This window comes from Uranotaenia lowii, chromosome 2 (assembly GCF_029784155.1).
Source record: "Uranotaenia lowii strain MFRU-FL chromosome 2, ASM2978415v1, whole genome shotgun sequence".
Classification (NCBI taxonomy): Eukaryota; Metazoa; Arthropoda; class Insecta; order Diptera; family Culicidae; genus Uranotaenia; species Uranotaenia lowii.
The window spans coordinates 259,655,499-259,678,358 of record NC_073692.1 but is presented as its reverse complement, the minus strand read 5'-3'; the positions used below and the strand labels follow the sequence as shown (position 1 = coordinate 259,678,358).

At 38.2% G+C, this 22,860-nt stretch overlaps 1 protein-coding gene across 1 annotated transcript in view; it reads right to left on the bottom strand.

Annotated features, from left to right (window-relative positions):
• Positions 1 to 479: 479 nt before the first annotated feature.
• The window catches only part of LOC129741892 (uncharacterized), a 382,622-nt gene continuing 360,241 nt past the window's right edge, over positions 480 to 22,860 (bottom strand). Inside the window, exons 9-12 of the mRNA XM_055733708.1 lie at positions 18,199 to 18,548; positions 17,809 to 18,138; positions 2,736 to 3,020; positions 480 to 723 (exon numbers count right to left, since the gene is read on the bottom strand). Coding sequence (XP_055589683.1) covers positions 527 to 723; positions 2,736 to 3,020; positions 17,809 to 18,138; positions 18,199 to 18,548 — 1,162 coding nt within the window. The 3' untranslated portion in view covers positions 480 to 526. The remainder of the gene's footprint in view (positions 724 to 2,735; positions 3,021 to 17,808; positions 18,139 to 18,198; positions 18,549 to 22,860) is intronic.

Below are 22,860 nucleotides of genomic sequence, written 5' to 3'. Positions count from 1 at the left end.
CAGAGGGAAGGAATCTATCATGTATATTCTATATTATTTTATATATTTCCAAATATAATTTAAACTCTGTTAGAAAGGCTCCAATCCACTGTTAAGTGTATTAAATCGGGTTTTTAATGTTAACGACTGCTTCAATTAACATTTCAAGAATTCTTGAAGCACAGAGTTCATATTGCCACATGAATGAGAGCAAGGCGTGTTAAACCTCTGGAACGAGGTCTCATTTCTTCTTACTGAATGAACTTGACCACGCGAATAATACTTCACCCTGATTCTTAGTAGCTACTCAACAATATGACTTTTGACTAAAAAAAAACCTCTGGAAGTAAGATTCTCTTTCTTTAAGCTGCAGCTCATGTTTTCTTTTCCGGCAGCGTGGAACTTCCGGCCAGCTCAGAACCGAACGTCGCTCCATGAATGTTAAGGATGTTCGGAAAAGTTGACATAAATAAAACTCATTCACACGCCTTTGCAAACACTACAAAAGAAGCATTTCTTTTCCATTCTTCTTGCCCCGATAAACTTTTCAATCGTCCATTTCTTCTTCCTTGAGAATGCCCAGCCTCCGGGCGACGCTTTTTACGTTGGAGATGACTTCTTCCTGCACCAGATTGAAGCTCATTGCCAGTAGCGCGATTCCGAACAGCAAATACAGCGAGCACAATGCGATGGAAATTTCCGAATCGTTTTTCACGCCCTGTGCCGGGACAAAATCGCCAAATCCTGGATGGAGAAAAAAGGGAAGGAAAAATAAACGGGAAAAAAGTATAAACGGTTTTGTGTTACATTTTTTTTTGCTACTTGGTGGGTGAATAGAAAAACAGATGAGATGCAACAACTGTGAAAAGTTACCACAGGTTTGGCTTGGCGATGAAGCGCTGTAAAATCTTGTTTTGATGTCCTTCCTATTTTCACGACATTTTGATATTGCAGTGTTTTTGTGATAAATTTGCTTGAATGTTTTGTAACCAAAACTTGTTGGAAGGATTTTTTATAAGTGAGTAGATTGAACCGGAAACTTCATTGAATATTACATCTATTTTACACGTTTTCGACCTTTAACTTCATTCCTATAACAATATTTTTGTATCAGCATCGAGCTAAAACTTTTTAAATTTGAACAGGCTATGAAACACGATTGATGGCATTTATTAAGGGACAATTTTAGGGCCCGGACATTCGACCGAAAGATGTTAGGCCGAAGGTCGTTAGGCCGAATGAGTTAAAAGGCCGACGGATGTTCGGCCGGAGAATAGTACAATAGGCCGAATGGGACATGAGTCCGACGGTTATTTGGCCAAATATTATTTGGCCGAATGGACGATAGGCCGAATGATCATTTGGCCGAATGGTCACTAGGCCGAATGGTCGTTAGGCCGAATGGTCATTAGGCCGAATGGTCATTAGGCCGAATGGTTGTTAGGCTGAATGGTAGTTGGGCCGAATTTATGCTAGGCCTTTAAGACATATTACCGCTTTTATTGCATGTTAGACCGATTGGTAGTTAGGCCGATCGGTATTTAGGCCGAATGGTCGTACAGCCTAAAGACGATAGGCCACCTTGGGCCACCAAGGCCCAATTAATGCAAGGCCGGATTCGACCATTTCGCTTTGCGACCATCCGGCCTATCATCCATTCGGCCTAATGATCATTGGGGCTGTGGCCATTCAGCCTAACAGCCATTCGGCCTAGCATGCAGACAAGTGTAAAAAAAAATTATTGACCTAGCAACCATTTATTACGATCATTCAGATTGACCATTCAACCTAACGACCATTCGGTCTAACTGCCATTCGCCCCAACATGCAAACAAGCGTTAATATGTCTTATCGACTTGGCATACATTCGGCCAAATGATCATTCGGCCATACGACGATTCGGCCAAACATCCTTTCGGCCTTGCATTTTTTCGGCCAAACAACTTCGGCTGGATAACCGTCGGCCAAATAACCCATTCGGCCTAGTGGCCTATTCGGCCAGATAACCCATTCGACCGAATGACCTTCGGCCGAATTGCTTTCGGCCTCATGACTTTCGACCGAATAACCCAGCCTCGACAATTTCATAGGGAAACTTGTAACGGTTGTTCTACGTATCCGAATTCAATGATTGGTATGTAAGCGTTCACTGTTTTACAAAATGTGTATTGAAATTTTGAAAGTTCAATGAGCGAAAATGTGCCATCTTGCACTTATTTCCTCTACATCCAATTAAAAAAGCCACCTTACTTTTTTGATAAGTTTTGAGAATTTTGACACCGGCAATTGTTTACGATGTTTTCAACAGCAGCAACAGTCAAAAGAGTGTGACAATATGGCTCAATATACCAAGGAATATCTATTTGGTGGTCTAATGATATGCGGTGAGACGTTCGTTGCGTTAGATTTTCGCCATTGTCACGCGCCTTTCAAATAACATCCAAATTCGAACACGCCTGGTTCCCCACAAATGATGCAATCAGCCCGATGATGCCGCTGGAATCCCCGAATCAATGTTCTGAAGATTATGTGCACATGAATCAATCTTCAGCACGATGCTCTTAGTTCACCCAGCGGCTACATTCCAAGTTTGGATGCGCCGTCTACGGAGCTCACTTTGGATGAAATCCAATTTCGAGCAAATTTCCCCGGTGTATCAATGCAAAAGTGGGTGGTGTGGGTGTGGGTGATATGGAGATGCGGCTCATCATGAAGCTAGAATGTGTGTTTGGCGCGAGCGTAATAAATGTACTTACCGATAGTGGTTAGCGTAATGAAGCAGAAGTAGGCAGAATCGAGGAAGGACCACTCTTCCCATTTCGAGAACATGAACGCCCCCGCAATGATGTAGCTGACGACCAGGAATACGCACAGCCAGATCGGAACCGGTCGGACGATTGAGGATGGAGGCAACTCGCCACTTCTGATGTCCCACTCGTCGTCGTAGAGCGAGCTGTCGTCGATGACGTTCTGCAGATGACGGGCCTGTCGGTGGACCGCAAATCCCATCGGAGACATTATGCGTGGTGATGGCGATGGCACTTTTCATTTCATCAAAACGGAAGTCAGGCCCCGTGTTGCGGTTGCATTCGTCGTGTCGTGTGAGAAAACGAGAGAAGGAAACAATTTACCGGTCATTTAAATTATCCACTCGGGATCGGTAAAACTGCGAATAGGAATGGAACCAGTTTGGGTTTTTAATTAAAAACTCATAATCGCCGTATGGTTCCTGGCCAAGAATTTAATTTTCTTGGCTGGCAATCAATTAAGTGCAATGAATTACAGCTGGAGTAATTGGATAGCTTTTGCCAAGAGATGGAAGACAGAAGGCCGATGTCTGGATCTATGCAATCAGGAGTTGCATGTTCTCGTGTTCACCAGTACTACAGATGCAAGACTATGGAACTCCAGGACTCTGAGCAATCACAATCACAATCCTAATAAAGATGTTCGCCAAACGGACATGCACTTTTTTCTAATTTTTTTTTCTGAACTTTAGGGGAGAACAGGGATACTTGATCCATTTTTCTTATTTTCATCATATCTTTTTGAAAATAAACTGCACATCGCCGTCTTTTGTATTTTCTGAAAGCGTGTAACTTCAAGTGTATATGCTGAAAAAGTGGGATCGATGTATGAACCCGTAAATGAACTAAAGGCGTTTTCGTGGGACTAAAATTAATGTGATATTTTGAAAGTTAAAGGAGACTTGACCTTTAATCAGGTTGACCTAAACTTTTGCAAAAATCATGCAAAATCTAAAGATAAAAGTTTAATTGACCTTTTTGCCTTATTAGTTTTTATTTCACAGTTTATAAGTTTAAGACAAAAGAATTATGAAAGTTTGTCTCCTACCCATTTTTCATTGCATACTTAATGGCGCAAATTTCTATTTTTTATATAATTAGGACTCAATCCTTTTTATCGGGAAATTATTGGATAAATAATATTCATTGGATTATTATTAATAATTTCTTGCTTAGCAAGACTAAACATCCATTAAGAAGAAAAATATATCTTTTGGATTCGAGAGATCAAGTGTACTCATAACATACATTTTGGAAAACTTTTTCTTGAAAGAAAATTGCGTGTTTACTATTGCTTTGAAAATATGGCTATGGCTAAAGATCATATTATTCTCTAACGATTGACATATTGGAATAAATATGTTTAATGTAATTTTTCGTGTGGGAAACATTTTAAAGTGATTAAAAAAACATCTTCAAGTCACATTTTGTCAGATTTTTTAAACAAAGTGCAATAACTTAATTTTTTTGTGATAACAGGCGTGTTGTTTGGTTCTATCCGGAACATTTTTCTAGAACTTTTGACTAATGTAAGCCATTCCAGTTTCGAAATATTTATGAGGAATCAAGTATCCCTAGAGATCAAGTATCCTTACTCTCCCCTACATAAATACACCCAAAACGGTCCCAGAAATTTTTAGTTGTTAGAGTTCCTGAAGTGTAAATTTGGCACTCCCGACTAAAACCGCTTTATCTCTCTTGTTTTTCAACCGATTTCTACTAATTTTGCAATTTCAGAAACCTCGTAATGTAACTCAAATATGATTTTCAGGCAATATTCAGCTCAGTACAACACTTCAGTTTTCCATTATACGAAGTGAAAAAAAAACCGAAACAACATGGATAAGAAAAAAGACAATATATCGGCTAAGGAATGCTCAAGTTAGAAACTATACCTACGTTACGCTCAAAAATATATATATTTTTAAATTTTTTGAGATCATGACCACAATAAATTTAAAAAAGTTATGAAAAACTATACTTTCCAACCGGTTCATTGATTCAAAATGATTCTAGTCGCACCAGATCAATTTTGAAAAGAAGATTGGAAAACACAGAATTTCAAATAATAAATTAAAAAAAAATCACCAGAAAGGCAATTTCATACTGGCTCTTTTATATAAACGCTGGAATATTTTACAAAAAAAATTAATTCAAAATTATTTTCTTTTGTTCATGTTATTCAGATTCAGATTAAAAGAAATTTTCGAAAGATCGTCCTAATTTTTAAAATTTTTCTGATATGCTTTTTTCTTTGAAAAAAAAGGTCAAAAATATAAAATTGTCCTGATTTAAAAAAAAAATATCTTAATTGTAATTGAATTTGTAGTTAGATTATCAGCATATCGAACAAATCTGTAATAAAATAGTTTAACCGACAGTAATGTTCGGTTCAGTTGATATTGAAATATTTTTTTTTTTTTTGGTCGGCCATCAGCACAACATGAGGCTATTTGGGAATAAGATGAAAATCCAACTGGTCTTGTTGTTTGAAACCTCCTAGAAGTGTTTTAATTCCGATTTCCACGGTTTTCATCGCGGAATTTACATCATTCCAGGGGAATCGAAATTTTCGAACAATAAAAAGCGAGCAAATAATCATTTTTGTCAATACAACCTGGCAATTTTGATGAGGCCAAATCCAAATCAAGTTTCGAGGTTAAGGCTGAGGCTAACCAGCCATCAATATCATCGATCTAGATTGGTGTAGATTGGTGCATTAAGGTGAAAAAATAACTTCCTGACAGTTTCAGGCCATTTGGTAGAAGCACGAGCTGGCGGAAAGGACTCGATATTTGTATGGAGATTTATGACAAAATGTATGTAAAACTAGCTGACCCGGTAAACTTCGTTTTACCTTCTAATGTATAAATCGTTATAAATGTTTAATTTCATCTACACGTCCTTAACTGCATCGTGCTCGCGAATCGATGCTTATGGAAATCGTAACCAAATTGTACGACTTGTGTCCCATTTAAAGTAGAATTTTATAGGGACCACCTTCCATAAAAAGTGAGGTTCTTGAAACTATTATACAAACCATCTCTTCCCAAGTAACACAGATTATGCCAACTAGCATTAGGAAGTTTTATTATGGTTTAATTATGGCATTTTTTTGTGCAGCTGCTTTTATGGCGGTTTTATTATGGTCATGCAGAATGCTTATAATTTGTTTTCGACAATATGTTTTCAGATGGTTTTGAAAACGCTAATAAAACTTTTATTAAACATGCTGTTTTAGTTATTTTGAAAGAGTTATGAATGCTCTTTTTAAACTATAATAAAACACAAACATAGAAGTTTGCTCCAAGCTTTCTTTTGCATGTTCTATAATAGCACTCAGTGCATGATTATTAAACCGCCATAAAACTTAGTGACAGTTCTCGATCAAGATGTCAAAACAGGACACGCTCAGATTAGATAGCACATATTTGAATTGGAACTCCCATTTTTACACATTTTTGGTAAGTTATGGGTGTTGGTTTTGAGTTAAAATTAAAAAAATACATCTTTGAAAACTTGAAATCACCGAAAGTGGTATGAATATCTTTACAATATGAGTATTGAGTGAAAGGGCCCAAATAGTAGGAAAAAATTGTTGCTTGACGCCATCATTAATTCAAGATGGCGGCTTCCGCTTTTATTTTCAAAGCTGTAAATTACTGAAAATATCGTGAAACCTTCACAATATGGTTATTAGGTGAAAGTAATAAACGAGTAGAAGTCAAATTTCGTTGCCCCTCGCCATCTTAAATCCAAGATGGCGGCTACCACTCAACTTGAAAATACTGTAAATGACTGAAAATCGCATAAAACCTATATTATAGGGGTATAATTGAAAGAAATCAACCGGTAGAAGTTGAATTTCGCTATCTGACGCCATCTTGAAATCCAAGATGGCGGCTTCCGCTAAACTTTAAAATGTAGTGAATGACTTAAAATGACATGAAACCCAGGTGGTAGTGGGTGGAAGGGCTTAACGAATAGAAGTCGAATATTGCTTTCTTACGCCATCTTGAAATCCAAGATGGCAGCTTTCTATAAACTTTAAAAATGCTCTAAATCATCGAATATCGCATGAAACCTCCCAAATATGGGTGTTTGTCAATTGGGATAAGCTATAAAAAGTTTATTTTTGCATTCTGACGCTATCTTGAAATCCAAGATGGTGGCTTCAGCTGAACTTAAAAATACTGTAAATGAATGAAAATAGCATGGAACTCCCAAATATATTGTATTGGGTGCTAAGGCTAAATGATAGAAGTCAAATATCTCTTTTCGCGTTTCTCCGAAAATCTGTAAGTGACTGAAAATCCCACAAAAACCATCACAATACACACCCCGTTCGTTTTTGGCAACATTCGATTTTGGCAATATCGAATTTGGCACATGTGCATAAATCAGATGGTTAACAGAAACAACATAACCTTATAGTTTTCGCTAGAATAAGACCAATACAATTTAAACATAACAGCATGATAGGAATAATAGAATTACATAAATGACAAAAAAACAAAAACTATAAACAAAACAAGAAAAGTGCTAAATGCATTAGAAACATAATGAAAAAATAATAAAAGTAATTTAAAATGATCTAAATTGTCTTAAAATAGTAGTTTTAATGTAGTATTACGTGAAAAAAAGTTGTGTTCAAGCGATTTTCATTGATTAACAGTATTTTAAATTCAGTGGAAGCTGCCATCTTGGATTTCAAGATGGCGTCGGAAAGAAAAAAATCGACTTCTAGTTTAGCCCTTTCACCCAATACCCGTATAGTGGTGGTTTAATGCGACTTTTTGTCAGCATTAAGCATTAAAAGTTGAGCGGATGCCGCCATCTTGGATTTCAAGATGGCGTCTGAAAGCGAAATTCAACTTCTACTCGTTTAGCCCTTCCACCCGATACCCATTTTGTTGGGGTTTCATGCGATTTCAAGTCATTTACACCATTTTAAAGTTCAGCGGAAGACGCCATCTTGGATTTCAAGATGGCGTCAGACAACGAAATTTAACTTCAACTCATGATTTATTCCACGGGTCATTCAAAACCAATCCCTTTTCATTCAAAAAGTCTGTCCTCATTTACTGTACTAATGATTAACAACTCAGAAATGAGGAACTCAACCTTAGCGTATAATTGGTTGGCTTGCGAGAGAAACGTCAAATCGTAGCTTTTTTTGGGGTTATCATTAAACCATAATAAAACTATGAATTGACTCACGCCATGTTGGTTGCAAAATCGAAGGGCACAAAATGACGCCATGTTGATGGATTCACAATGCAAGCATTGAAAATATTTTTTCAAGCATTTTTCCATCAATTCCATCATGATTGACCATCAGATTTGACGAGGCGCATTTATTTTAAGATACTATTTCATATACATTTTACCTTAAATCTTGACTGGCAGTAGAAAAGACGCTCAATATATGGTTAAAACATTGGTTTTTTTAGCTATTAATTTTACCAGATCATATCTGAATAATGCAATCATCATTCATCAACCATTATGGTTGCTGGAAAAAATAAAAAATAAACTTCGAGAACTGACAGAACCGAAAAAAACAAAAATTTCTAACATGTTTAATAATAGCTTTTTAAAAGCTTTGGTGACCAACATTGATGACCAACAATTATATGTCTTGATGACGTTTCTAGGGTAGGGCCAAATAGCCTGATTTTGGCTTTATTAGAGTCCAGGTGATGTTATAGAATGCGCTTTAGCTTTTTATGAAGATTAATGCGATAGTCCAAACGATATTTTGCTGACCATAATAAAGCTAAAATTGTTACTTGGATTACCCAAAAAATCATCGGATACCAAATTTCACTTCATTCCGACCGATCATTCATACGTGATGGTGTTACAAAGAAAACGTCTCCATTTTTATGTATAAGATTGACATACTTTCACTCTTTGTGTTCTAAAATATGTTTCCAGTATGCAAGAAAGAAATTCAGGAATTGTAGTTCAAACAATGACAAATAAGTTTGAAGAAGATTATGACGCGATACGAGTTGATTGTGATGATTATCCGCAATTGAATGAGTGATTTTTTCGCATTTCTTTGATAAAATATGAGGCCCTTAGAGCCAAAGGGGTATGCATAAAAGCTGATTTCGAGAAAAAAGCACTTGAACTTCGTTGTGTTCCAGTAAATTCCATAGATATTTTTTAAGTATTTTTTTCATGTGAATGATTTTCTTAAATAAAAACAAAGCATTTTGTACATTTTCCCCAAAAAAAAACAACGTTTTTTTGACGTTTATTGAGGCGACACATATTTTTTAAATTTGGCACTTATACCCCTTTGCCACCAAATAAATTCACTTATATCCCTTAGCCACCAACAAATTTTCTCATCCAAGTTTTTTGATCTTGTTGATATGGGTAAGAAAGAATAAATTTTCATTGCTACAAGAGTCAATTAGTTTTTGTAGAAATATAATTTTGTTGTTTTGATGAGAAATATACTCTGGTACAGTAGGTTAAGAGATTTCATGGCTGAAGATCGACCTGGTCTTGGCAATTTCTAGTAAATCTCTCCATTGGTGCTGTGTGGTGGCGGCTTATAGAATACTACCACTGGGATACTGGTCCACGTCGTAAAAGGCGACTTATCCAGTACTTCCCATATGCGTTAGTCATTCTTCAAATGCGACTATCACATTGGGAGGGGGGAAAACTTGGCTTGGGATTTTGAAGATCTAAGCCAAGTTTTCTTCAGGGAGGATTCACCAATTGTGCTTATTGCTATTAATGCGCATGCACGAGTTGAATTCTCCTAAATTTTGTAAACACCCGCTTCAGGGTGGTTCTGTGCCTGTGGGCCCCAAAGTGGGGGTAGGAGGGTGTATAATAATCCTACCTTAAGCAGAACGTTGTTAAGGTCTGCACTATAGCCAGGCACTGGTGCAAAGGGCCGTATTTTTCCTGGCAACTCGTGGGATTCAGATTATACACACGATTTTTAAATTTTCATCCTGTATGGGATACCCCGCTTCATGCGTCGATATGAAGGTGCAGAGGTTCTTGTGTGTGATGGAAATATGTGTGGAATTCTTTGATAGAAATGCTTTCTATTAAGGTTGCACAGATAAATCTGCAGCACAAAAGAACCGCTACACTGAACTTATGTCGTTTAATCCTTAATGGAACTGCATCAATCGCCTTGGTCCAAGAACCCTATTTCCGAAATGGAACTTTTTACTTAGGGAATTTGCTCAAACCAAACTTTACTGTGTTCAGTGTAATTGGAATGACTAATGCCCGAATAATGCCTCGTGCATGTATATTGATAAACAATTCTTTAAATGCAACACTTATACCCAATCTAACAACAAGAGATATTTGCGTCGTTCAGGTTTCGCTGCCTGATAGAAAATACGTCTACTGTTCAGCATACTTACCATATGAACAATCATCCCCTACGGATGATTTAAAAAATGTCATTTCATTCTGTGAATCACAAAATACACCTCTTGTAATAGGCTGTGATGCCAATGCTCATCATTTTGTATGGGGTAGCTCAGATATCAATCTGAGAGGCTCAAATTTAATGGAATATTTAACAGCACTGATTTTGAAATTCTAAATGTAGGAAATAAACCAACTTTTGTTAGGTGTGACAGAGAAGAGGTGATTGACATCACACTTTGTTCTAGAACAATTTCTCAGGAAATTTCAAATTGGCATGTGCCTAACGAAGAATCGATTTCTGACCACAGGTTTATCTATTTTGAACACTCAGGTGAGTTTTTAGAAACAATTACATTCAGAAATCCAAGAACAACTAATTGGGACCTTTATTTGGAGCATATTGCTATTAAATTTCATGGATATACACCTGAAATTACTACTCCTTCTGAGTTGGATGAAGTGGTTGCAAAAACCACCGAAATTATTTTAAATTCTTATGAAGAAGCGTGTCCCGTACGAACGTTGAAATTCAACAAAAACAGTACACCATGGTGGAACTCAAATCTCAGTAAATTACGAAAAAACTGCAGACGCTCTTGGAACCGAAGGCGCACGGAAGGTTTTGATGCCTTCAAGTTGGCTCGCAGAGCTTACCGGAAAGCAACAAGAGCTGCCGAACGCTCAAGTTGGCAGAGCTACTGCACAAACATTTCAAGCTTGCACGAAGCAAGTAGGTTAAATAAAGTCTTAGCCAAATCAAAAGATTATCAGGTTTCATACCTTAAAACCCCTAGTGGTGATTATACATCAAACGACGAAGATACATTAAGTTGTCTATTCAATACTCACTTTCCAGGATGTGTTGATCAAGATTCATCGATAGAGCCTGAGTTCTTTTCTGGAAGTCTAGATTCCTTGCATTTTGCTCGGAAAATAGTTACTACAGAATCGATCAAATGGGCAATCGATGGTTTTGCTCAATACAAATCTCCTGGAAGTGACGGTTTATTTCCAGTTTTGCTTCAAAAAGGTTTCGATCATTTCAAACACATATTAAGAAAAATAATGATAAGCAGTTTTGCTCATGGATATATTCCTAAACTTTGGCGGCAGATAGCCGTGAAATTCATCCCTAAAGGGGGACGATCATCATACGACGAAGCCAAAAGCTTTCGTCCTATTAGTCTAAGTTCATTTCTATTAAAAGCACTTGAACGTTTAATTGATCATCATATCAGGCAAGAATGCCTTGTCCAACATCCGCTTAATGCGACACAACATGCATACCAAACAGGAAAATCAACATTAACTCTTCTGCACAACGTAGTACATAATATTGAAAATAGTTTTTCACAGAAAGAATCATGTCTAGGAGCATTTCTAGACATAGAAGGAGCATTTGATAATGTCTCGTTTACATCAATAATGGATGCGGCACTACTTCATGGAGTGCCTAGTGTTATAACTAACTGGATTAGCGCAATGCTAAGTAACAGGAATCTTCATTCGTCTTTACGACAGGCTTCAATAACAAAAGTTAGCACACGTGGTTGCCCACAGGGAGGTGTACTATCACCTCTTTTGTGGAACCTAGTTGCAGACGGCTTGTTGAGAAAACTCAATGACCGTGGAATACCAACCTATGGATTCGCAGATGATTATCTTCTGCTGGTAAGAGGTTTGTGCATAAGCACATTATTTGATATAATGCAACAAGCTCTGCGCTCTGTTGAACGATGGTGTTCTCATGTAGAACTTTCAGTTAATCCTCTAAAAACTAACATTGTTTTATTTACTAAAAAACGTATCACCCGCGGGGTGCGCCCTCTGCTGTTTTATGGTTCCGAAATCACCGTGTCTAATCAAGTTAAATATTTGGGTGTCATTCTTGACTCCAAATTAAACTGGTCTGATCACATCGAATTCAGAATCAAAAAAGCATGCATGGCCTTCGGACAATGCCGACGTGCAATCGGAAAAAACTGGGGACTCAAACCTAAACATATTCACTGGATTTATTCCACAATAGTAAGACCAATTCTGGCCTATGGGTGTCTAGTGTGGTGGCAGAAAGGAGAAGTTGCAACAGTTCGGACTAAACTAAATCACCTTCAAAGAATGTGTCTTTTGGGGATGTCCGGATCGTTCACTACAACTCCTACTGCAGCACTAGAGGCTCTGTTTTCTATCAAACCTCTACACTTGTTCCTAAAACAGGAAGCCTTCTCATGTGCTTTTCGTCTACAGGCAGTTGGTCTCTGGCTGTCAGGAAATATCGAAAGTTCATCGAGTCATACAAATGTGTGGCCTGAATTAGTTAGATTAAACAAGTTTAATCTAGCGCCAAACGATTTAACACTCTCGAGTAGTTTTCCCTACATGGGGTTTAAAGTCAAATTTCCTTCTCCTCAAGAATGGTTATCAGGTTTCGTAGAGGACCAAATGTCCTCTCATATTGTATTCTATACTGACGGTTCATTATCAAACGGCCGTGCAGGTGCAGGAATTTACTGTCACGAGTTGAGCATAGAATATGCTCAACCTCTAGGAAAATATTGTACAGTCTTTCAGGCTGAGCTATATGCTATTATGTATGGAGTGCAAATTGCACTTCAAAAGAAGATTATGTTCAGAACAATTTATTTCTGTTCAGATAGCCAAGCAGCTATCAAATCACTCAGTGCTTCCAGTTCTAGATCAAAACTGGTAATCGCATGCCGGAAAGCAATCGAAGAACTTGCTGAAGGCAATGGATTAAACCTTCTATGGGTACCCGGACATAAGGGAATTTTTGGAAACGAATGCGCCGACGAACTCGCTAGAGTTGGATCGGAAAAGGAATTTTACGGACCAGAGCCGGCTGTCCCAATATCACCATGTTGGTTCAGAAATCAAATTCAAACTTGGTCCTCTAACCAGCATAAACGATACTGGGAAGAGTTGGACACTTGTCGTCAAACTAAATTATTTTTAGAAAAACCATCTCCAATCATATCGAGTTACTTATTAACTTTAAATAAATTTCATTGCAGCATCTTGATCAGAGCACTCTCCGGTCATTGTAAACTCAACTATCACATGCACAACATTCAGCGTGCTGAATCTCCAGTATGTGGTAGTTGTGAATCAGATGTGGAAGATCCCTTCCATCTTATATGTAACTGTCCCTCATTTGCCAGACTACGTTTTCGTACTCTGGGATCTTACGCTTTAAGCGAATCTGAGTTTAAGAAATTAAACTTAAAAAACATTCTATCATTCCTTACCGAATGTAGAAAAGAGCTTTAATGCTAATAATCCCTAGTGGAAAGGCTTTATGCCATCTTAAATAGATTGAATTTATTTCTTCCTTTTATAGGTTTTTCAGGTTTCTCAGGTAAATGATGAAATCTTGGATAAAAAAAGGCTAGGCACAATTTTCCCGTATGTTTGGATAACGTGCCGCTATTAAGCCTACCCCCATTCTGATACCTGATACCTGATACAAAGAAAACGTCTCCATTTTTATGTATAAGATTGACATACTTTCACTCTTTGTGTTCTAAAATATGTTTCCAGTATGCAAGAAAGAAATTCAGGAATTGTAGTTCAAACAATGACAAATAAGTTTGAAGAAGATTATGACGCGATACGAGTTGATTGTGATGATTATCCGCAATTGAATGAGTGATTTTTTCGCATTTCTTTGATAAAATATGAGGCCCTTAGAGCCAAAGGGGTATGCATAAAAGCTGATTTCGAGAAAAAAGCACTTGAACTTCGTTGTGTTCCAGTAAATTCCATAGATATTTTTTAAGTATTTTTTTCATGTGAATGATTTTCTTAAATAAAAACAAAGCATTTTGTACATTTTCCCCAAAAAAAAACAACGTTTTTTTGACGTTTATTGAGGCGACACATATTTTTTTAAATTTGGCACTTATACCCCTTTGCCACCAAATAAATTCACTTATATCCCTTAGCCACCAACAAATTTTCTCATCCAAGTTTTTTGATCTTGTTGATATGGGTAAGAAAGAATAAATTTTCATTGCTACAAGAGTCAATTAGTTTTTGTAGAAATATAATTTTGTTGTTTTGATGAGAAATATACTCTGGTACAGTAGGTTAAGAGATTTCATGGCTGAAGATCGACCTGGTCTTGGCAATTTCTAGTAAATCTCTCCAAACAACGTTTTTTCATCAGGATTAATTTATATTAATTCGTGAAAGGTATTTTCCACTAAATTCCAATCATCACATGTTTTGTACGTCTTTGCCTAATCAATTGGGTATTGGAATGGGACTTGCGGGCACTCTGAGTTGGTTTTTTACAGTAAATTAACGATAGGCGCTTCAATACTACAAACCCAGTTATCTAGTAAACATACTTTTTTTTGTACTTTATAAGCCTTTAATCCATGACACACTCCATATATCCAGAAATCTGGAATTTGTGATCCGTCAATTTGTTATTGAAATAGAAAAAATAATTAAATATATTAATTTTATTTTCTACTAGAATTAGCACTAAATGCAATCAGAAGAATCACAGTTGATGGTAAATTTTTAAACATCATCAGCTATTCAAAAGAAAAGTGAATAACATTTATTTTAAAATTTTTTGGTCCCGATGAAAAAACATTACTTTCTTGAAATAAAGTTAGGGTTGGTGGCAAAGGGGTATAGGTACATCAGTTTAATAGACTTTGGAGGCAGAGGGGTATAAGTGCAACACTTATACCTCTTTGGCTCCAAACAAAAAGGAAATTTCAGTTAGCAGGATTTTTTCAACGACATCTAAACATAACAAAACAGTGAAATAAAATTATGATTAAAATAGCATATGATGATTGACAGTCAATTTTGTCACTTATACCCCTTTGGCTCCAAGGGCCTCATATATATAAATACATATATATATATATATATATATATATATATATATATATATATATATATATATATATATATATATATATATATATATATATATATATATATATATATATATATATATATATATATATATATATATATATATATATATATATATATATATATATATATATATATATATATATATATATATATATATATATATATATATATATATATATATATATATATATATATATATATATATATATATATATATATATATATATATATATATATATATATATATATATATATCGTGAACGATGTTTAGGCTAATATATGATAAATCGTGAACGATGTATAGGCTAATAACCGCACTAACTTGATCGCATCGTCACACAAATAGAAAGTTTGTGTCCTCGGCAATGTTGCTAAAAAAATTCTGACAAACATTATTGGGGGGCATGCTATCGAGTTAGTACTTATATCGCTGAAATGCGAAGAAAAAACACACATCCAATTGCAAATAACTCATCACATTCAATTCGTATCGCGTCACAATCTTCTACATAATTGTTTGTCATTGTTTAAACTACAATTCCTGAAATTCTAAGCATTTTAGCATAATGGAAACATATTATAGAACAAAAAGAGTAAAAGTATGTCATTTTTTCACTTAAATGCAGCAATCTAGGGGTGCCGCGTTGAAATACTTTTTTGTTAAAATCATCCCATACAAATTTGGACCAGTCTATTAATTCATACAATCATATCTGGTTATATGATATAACCAGATACCGTCATATGGGGCAACATGCGACAATTTTCAACTTCAAAAGCTTCTAAAATCTTAATGCTTACAAATAATCATTCCTCTTGTACATCAAAAGTTGTAAGGTTGATGGTACACCAAATTGACGTAGTCAAAAAAATTATTGGTTTAACCAGATATTTTTAAATTTACAAATATATGCGATTTTCACCGTACGAAGAAAAAGGGGTAAGTTGCAACAAACTCTGTAATTAATGAAAAATCAAATGAAAACGTTTGAAAATTTATAGTTTTTGATACGTTTGTGATGTCATGACGCATAGAGCACCAATTGCAGTAATTTTTGGTTTTGTTCGAATTGAATTTTACATTTTTTCTGTCAAAAATGTGTTTAAGAAAAGAGTGTTAATCTGCTGCATACGTTAAGGGGTAAAAAATACTACAAAATATTCTATTATCTTAAATCATGTAAATAAATCGTAGAATGGATGAAATTTTAATGTTAACAAACGCAAAATTCAAAACAATCATATCCCAGGATATCGGCTGACTGAATTATAAAAATATTTATTGAAAAAAATTTGGAGGTTGTCCGAAAAATATTTATACACCAAGAGTGTTGGTATAGGATAATGAAAGCAATATAAAGTTTGTATCATTAAGCCAATCCGTCATACTAGGTAAAGTGTTTTAAGGCATCGAAAAATGTAAAAATTTGTACATCTATCGCTCGATTTTTTAAATTTTTTATGAGAATCAAAAACTTTAAAAAACTCTTTCACGATGTTAAAACTATGTCATCATCAATTTGTTATCATTCAGTAATAACTTTATTACAGTATATTGAATTAAAAATTGAATGAGTGTTGTGTTATACAAATGTTGCATCTAACCTAGGGTTACCATATCCCGTGACACCAAAAAGAGTACATTGAGATCATTTATCCAAAAAGTCAAGAAAAACGTCCATATATTATAAATGCTTCGCGCCCGAATGGTATGCAAAATGATGTACAGTAGAACCCTGTTTACCCGAGATCGTTGGGGGACTGACCTCCGCGGATTAAACGAAATACATTAAAAAACCTTTTTGCTCTGGTATTGCATATCATCCAGGCGCATAGCTCGGTTCTTACTTGGATTTTATTTTTCTATTTAATCAACGTTTCTGACATGTTTGGATGTTAAACTTGACAGAGACATCAATTTCAATTATATCACTATGATAAAACACATTTTACGCGGATTTTAGATAAAAATTGTGGCCCAGATAGCCGGTGCTGGGATGAGCGGAGCTCTAATGTACATATTTCGCGCTCTCTGATATGGCACCGAGATATATCAATTTGATTAAATACTTCTTATGTCTTGGAGGTTATGTGACTCACATGACAATTTTAAACTTTTTTTTTAAATGTTCTTGCACTATACCTAAATTTTGTGCATATTGATTACTATTTGCATACTCAAAGGCGCTTATCGCCTGGAGTGCATCTTTATTTAAAAAAAAAAAATAAAGTAATTCTTCGTAAGCTGTATTCCTTTCTTAGTTTTTGAATAAGATGTGAAACTTCATGAAATGGAAGAAATTCGTTGGATTTTCTGATCAAATGTCTTTCAACAAAAAAAGAGTACATTTGGTCAAATTTCACAAAAAGAAGAGTACGCACATTTATCGATCGAAAAAGAGTACATGTACTCTTAAAAGAGAACGTATGGTATCCCTACTAACCCTGCTTTTGCATGTTGCCCCGTTTGACGGTATTTATTATTCTAGTTGCATTTAGAAAACGCCTGAATTCCTTCTATCATTGTTTTTTTGTTTGAAGACAGTGAAATCTTCAGACTTTTAACACTATTTAACATATATTCAAAAAAGTAATACGGTTCAATCGTTCAAATACATTGAGGGCCCTAGAAACAGATACATTTTTTTTTTTCAAAAACATATCATCCATCCCCAAAAGTCACCTGGACGAAGTTCCCGTCGTCTTCCGACATGAGAGGGCGGCGGCATCGATTTCCTGCTCGGATGCATTTCCATCTCGTTATCTTCGTGATAGTAGGGCAATCGATCCGGCATCAACCGATCTCCGTAACGGGAATGACGTGGCATCGATTGGCTTCGTGGCCCCATCGGTGATCCTCGCAGACTTTCCGGCGCATTCTGCTCATCCATATCGTCAATTGCATACTTATTGCACAGAATCGGAGTCTTGCCTGGTCCACCTTCCTCGTCGAAATCCACCATCGTGGGATCTCGGCGGAACATTCGACGATCCAAGGACTGTGCACGCGTTGCTACAAAGAAAAGAATTTTATTATTTATCTACTTTTGGAATGTGATCTTGGTGATTTCACCTGCGGATTTGGGCATTGTGTTCCTGTAGCCAGGATAGTTACCATCGCCGGAATGTCTCGAGTTTTGCGAACCTCTCGATTGTCCCATTTCACGGCCCATCGATTCGGCTCGCATTTGACGCTTCATCTGCTGGGGCGTCGAGACGTATTCGTCATCCACCATCATTTGACCACCCCTTCCGTAGCCCATCCCATCCTGATGATAGCCTCGTGGATCATGATCCGGATGCTGCTTTTCCCGATAGCGTTCCCTGCCGGCGAAACTATGGCCACTGTAACGGGGCGGTGGGCCACTCATTTGCCGCTTCAGCTCTCGGTCCTGATCCGGATAGTAGTCGCCTTCATTGTATCTGCAAAACCATTTGAATCATATTAAAAGTTTATCATTACTATACACTTTAAACATGTCATTGATCGTAGTTCTTAAATGAACAGAACATTTCGTTGTACTTGCGTAATAATTAGAACCACGCCGATCAGGATGGATATTATTAATCAAAATTCTAATACAAACCAACAAAACATCTATTAAGTTGGATTCTTGTTTTATAACCTCGAATATAAGGGGAACTTAATCCTTTAATTTTGTTTTGAAACAACATTAACTAAAATCCAAATATCTCTGAAACGCGTGGATATTTTTGAGTCATATATTCACAAAACATATTCTGAAAGTTAATGGAAATTGACTCATGGTATTTGCATAACGATATTTTAGTTAATGTGTGAAATATTGATGTAAATGTGCAGAAAAATTGCAAGAATTTAATGTACTTTTGAAAAAACTAGTTTTTGGAAAATCGCTTTTATTTCTTCAGATTTGAAAATTAAACATGATTTGGAAGGAATTTGAAAAATCGTATCGAAATAATTCAACAACTTGAAAAATTTGACGGTTCATAACTTTCATAAAACTCAAAATACTAACTTCAAACATGTTCAATTGTATTATTAGAATTAAAATTATGTTACTTACTTACTTAATGATCCCGCGCCGATCCTCCGGTGCATAGGGCCGTGGTAAAAGACCTCCACTGTTAACGATCCGGAGCCAGCGTCTTCACCTGGTCCCAGTCAAGATTCTCGTCGACAGTTCGGATTTCAGCGGCTAGGCTTCGCCGCCACGAATTTCTGGGTCTGCCTCTTCTTCGATGACCTTCTGGATTCCAATCTAGCGCCTCTCTGCAAATCTCGTTTTCATCTCTTCGCAGCGTGTGCCCAATCCATCTCCACTTACGTTCCCGAATCTCGATTTCTAGCGCCTTTTGATGACACCGGCGATGTAGTTCCTCATTCGAGATCCAGTTGCCAGGCCACCAAGCGCGGATGATATTCCGCAGGCAGCGGTTTACAAATACTTGCAGTTTTCGCGTCGTTACCGCATATGTGCACCAAGTTTCGCACCCGTACAGCAATACGGATTTGACGTTTGAGTTAAAGATTCGGATTTTCGTTCGTAGAGAGATCTGGCGTGACCGCCAGATGTTTCGGAGACTCGCAACGCAAATCGGGCCTTTCTGATCCGTGTTTCGATGTCTTTTCTGGTACCACCATCAGGCGTAATCTGGCTACCAAGATACTGAAAGCACTCCACTTTCTCAACTTGTTGCCCAGCTACCATGAAACTGGAGGGATTTCCTGTGTTGATCTCCATCGACTTGGTCTTTCCGACATTGACTTTGAGACCTGCTGCCTTGGAACTTTCGGTGAGGTCGTCGAGTTTGCTCTGCATATCTGGTTGTGTTTGGGCGAGCAAAACAATATCGTCAGCCAGGTCAAGGTCGTTCAGTTGCTCCATTGTTGAAGGATTCCACGGCAATCCTCGGTTCGGTGCACAGTCAATCGATCCAATCAGAATCTCATCCATTACGATTAGAAAAAGTAGCGGTGATAGAATACATCCTTGTCTCACTCCAGCAGTTACCGGGATTGGTTCGGACAAGACACCGTCGTGCAAGACCTTGCACGAAAATGCCTCATACTGTGCTTCGATGAGATGGACTAGTTTCTCTGGGACCCCTCGTCGCCTAAGAGCCGCCCAGATGTTTTCATGGTTAAGTCGGTCGAATGCTTTTTCGAAATCAACGAACACCAGCAGAAGAGAGTCCTGGAATTCGTTGATTTGTTCCAGTATGATTCGTAGCGTTGTGATGTGGTCCACACATGATCGTCGAGATCGGAATCCAGCTTGTTGCCGTCGGAGTGTAGCGTCTATTTTCTCCTGGATCCTGTTCAGAATCACTTTGCAGAGTACTTTGAGGGTTGTACAGATCAACGTTATGCCTCGCCAGTTACCGCACTCTGTCAGGTCTCCTTTCTTCGGGACCTTTACGAGGATACCCTGCATCCAGTCGGCCGGGAATGTTGCAGTATCCCAGATGTCAGCGAAAAGACGGTGCAACATTTGTGCTGATAGGGCAGGGTCGGCTTTCAGCATTTCAGCAGGAATGCAATCGATCCCAGGTGCTTTGTTGGATTTCATGTTTTTGATTGCCGCTTCTATTTCAGCCAGCGAAGGCGCTTCCGAGTTGACGCCATTTATGCGACTTACTGTTGGCGCTTCGAGCTGCACATTCTGTTGGCCATCGCTATTCGTGACTCGGAAGAGTTGTTCGAAGTGCTCAGTCCATCGTTTGAGCTGATCTGTTCGATCGGTCAATAACTGACCTGCTCGGTCTTTTAGCGGCATTCTTGCATTAGTCCTTGCACCACTGAGACGGCGAGAAATGTCATAAAGTAATCGGATATCTCCATTGGCGGCGGCTCTTTCCCCCTCTTCGGCTAGGGAGTTTGTCCAGGCTCTCTTGTCTCGTCTACAAGCTCGTTTAACTGCCTTTTCCAGCTCCGCATATCGTAAGCGGGCGGCTGCTTTGGCTGACCCGGTACATGCCTGCTCAATTCCGACTTTCGCCTTTCTCCGATCATCGACCATCCTCCAAGTTTCATCCGACATCCATTCACTTCTTCTTCCACAAACTTTACCGAGAGTACCATGGCTCGTCGTGATAAAGGCATTCTTGATTCCACACCACTGTTCTTCGACTGTTCCGTCTGTCAGCAGCTCCGAGGCTCGGGATTCTAGCTGTTCAACGTATGCCCTTTTCACCTCTGGGTTCTCCAACCGGCGGACGTCGTATCGACACCCGACTTTCTCCTCGCGCCGTTGGACACGTGCAACTCTCAGTCGTATCTCGCCAAGGACGAGGTGATGGTCAGATGCAATGTCTGCGCTTCGCTTGTTGCGGACATCAAGAAGGCTCCTTCTCCATTTTCGGCTGATGCAGATGTGGTCAATTTGATTTTCTGTTCGGCCATCTCGGGATACCCAAGTGACCTTATGTGCTGGTCGATGGGGGAAGAGCGATCCACCGATCACCATGTTGTTGTTGCCACAAAATTCTACAAACAGCTCTCCGTTTTCGCTCATCTGTCCTAGGCCATGGCGCCCCATGATGCGCTCAAGGTCCTGATTGTCGGAGCCAATCTTTGCGTTGAAGTCGCCCAAATGGATTTGAATGTCACCCTTCGGAATTTTCTCTACCACGCTGTTCAGTTGACTGTAAAACTGCTCTTTCTCCTGCAAGTCGGCAACGTCAGTTGGCGCATAACACTGGACCATTGTAAGGTTTCTAACCCGTGTTATGAATCTGGCTACGATTATTCTTTCGTTTATCGGTTCCCATCTAATGAGGGCCGCGTAGGCCTGCGGGCTTAACAGGAAACCAACTCCTCGTTCCCGAGTAGCATGTTCTCCTCGTATGCCAGAGTAAAGCAGGACTTGCCCGGATTGTGTCTTGTGTTCTCCAGTATTAGGCCAACGGACTTCGCTCAGTCCCAGAATTTCAAGCTTGAGGCGGCTAGCCTCTCTAGCAAGTTGTTCCAGTTTGCCTTGTTGGGCAAGGGTTAAAACATTCCAAGTTCCAATTCGTGTCCGTGTTTTCATGCTAAAAGTCGTCGCCAAAGTTCCAGGTCGGTCATTTCTTTCGGATTCCGTAACAATTTCAAATCGGGAGCAGTAGGTTGTTAGCCTAAAGTCCCTATCCCGCGATGGGGCTGCCATCTTGGACTTAGCTGGCGGGAGCCGCATTTCATAAATTCAGCCGCTTGCTGCAAGACAGACGCTGTTTGAGCCGCCCCTGACCTGGAGAACAGACGCTTGATTGTTGTTGCACGCCGCCCCTGACCTGGGGAACAGACGCGTGCGGCCACCTTCTCAGTCTGCATGCGACCAAAGCATCCACCGGGGTTGGGTACCCGATCTCCGCTTAGGTTACTCGCACCCCAGCCGGCACCGCGGGGAGGTAGAGATAGGAGTTGTGAATAAGAGGTGATATGACCACTATGGGGTCTCGTGTTGCACATTATCCACCGTTTACCAGCCATTATGTAGTTTAACTAAATTAATTATTGCTATACTCGTTTAACAAACATGCATTAAAGGGTTAAGAATGGCTGCTCAACTAAGAGAGCAAAAGCAATTGCTCGTGCTTCAATCATATCACCTAATATTACTTCGTCGATTTTACTCCTGAACTTATGCATTCTCTTTTTACGACTTTCTAAGTTAAATATTCTAGTTATCATTTTTCGGGAAAAATGTACTTTAAACAGGACTTTGTCTCCTAAACACCATAAACATTCGTTCACTCGATTAAAAAAACC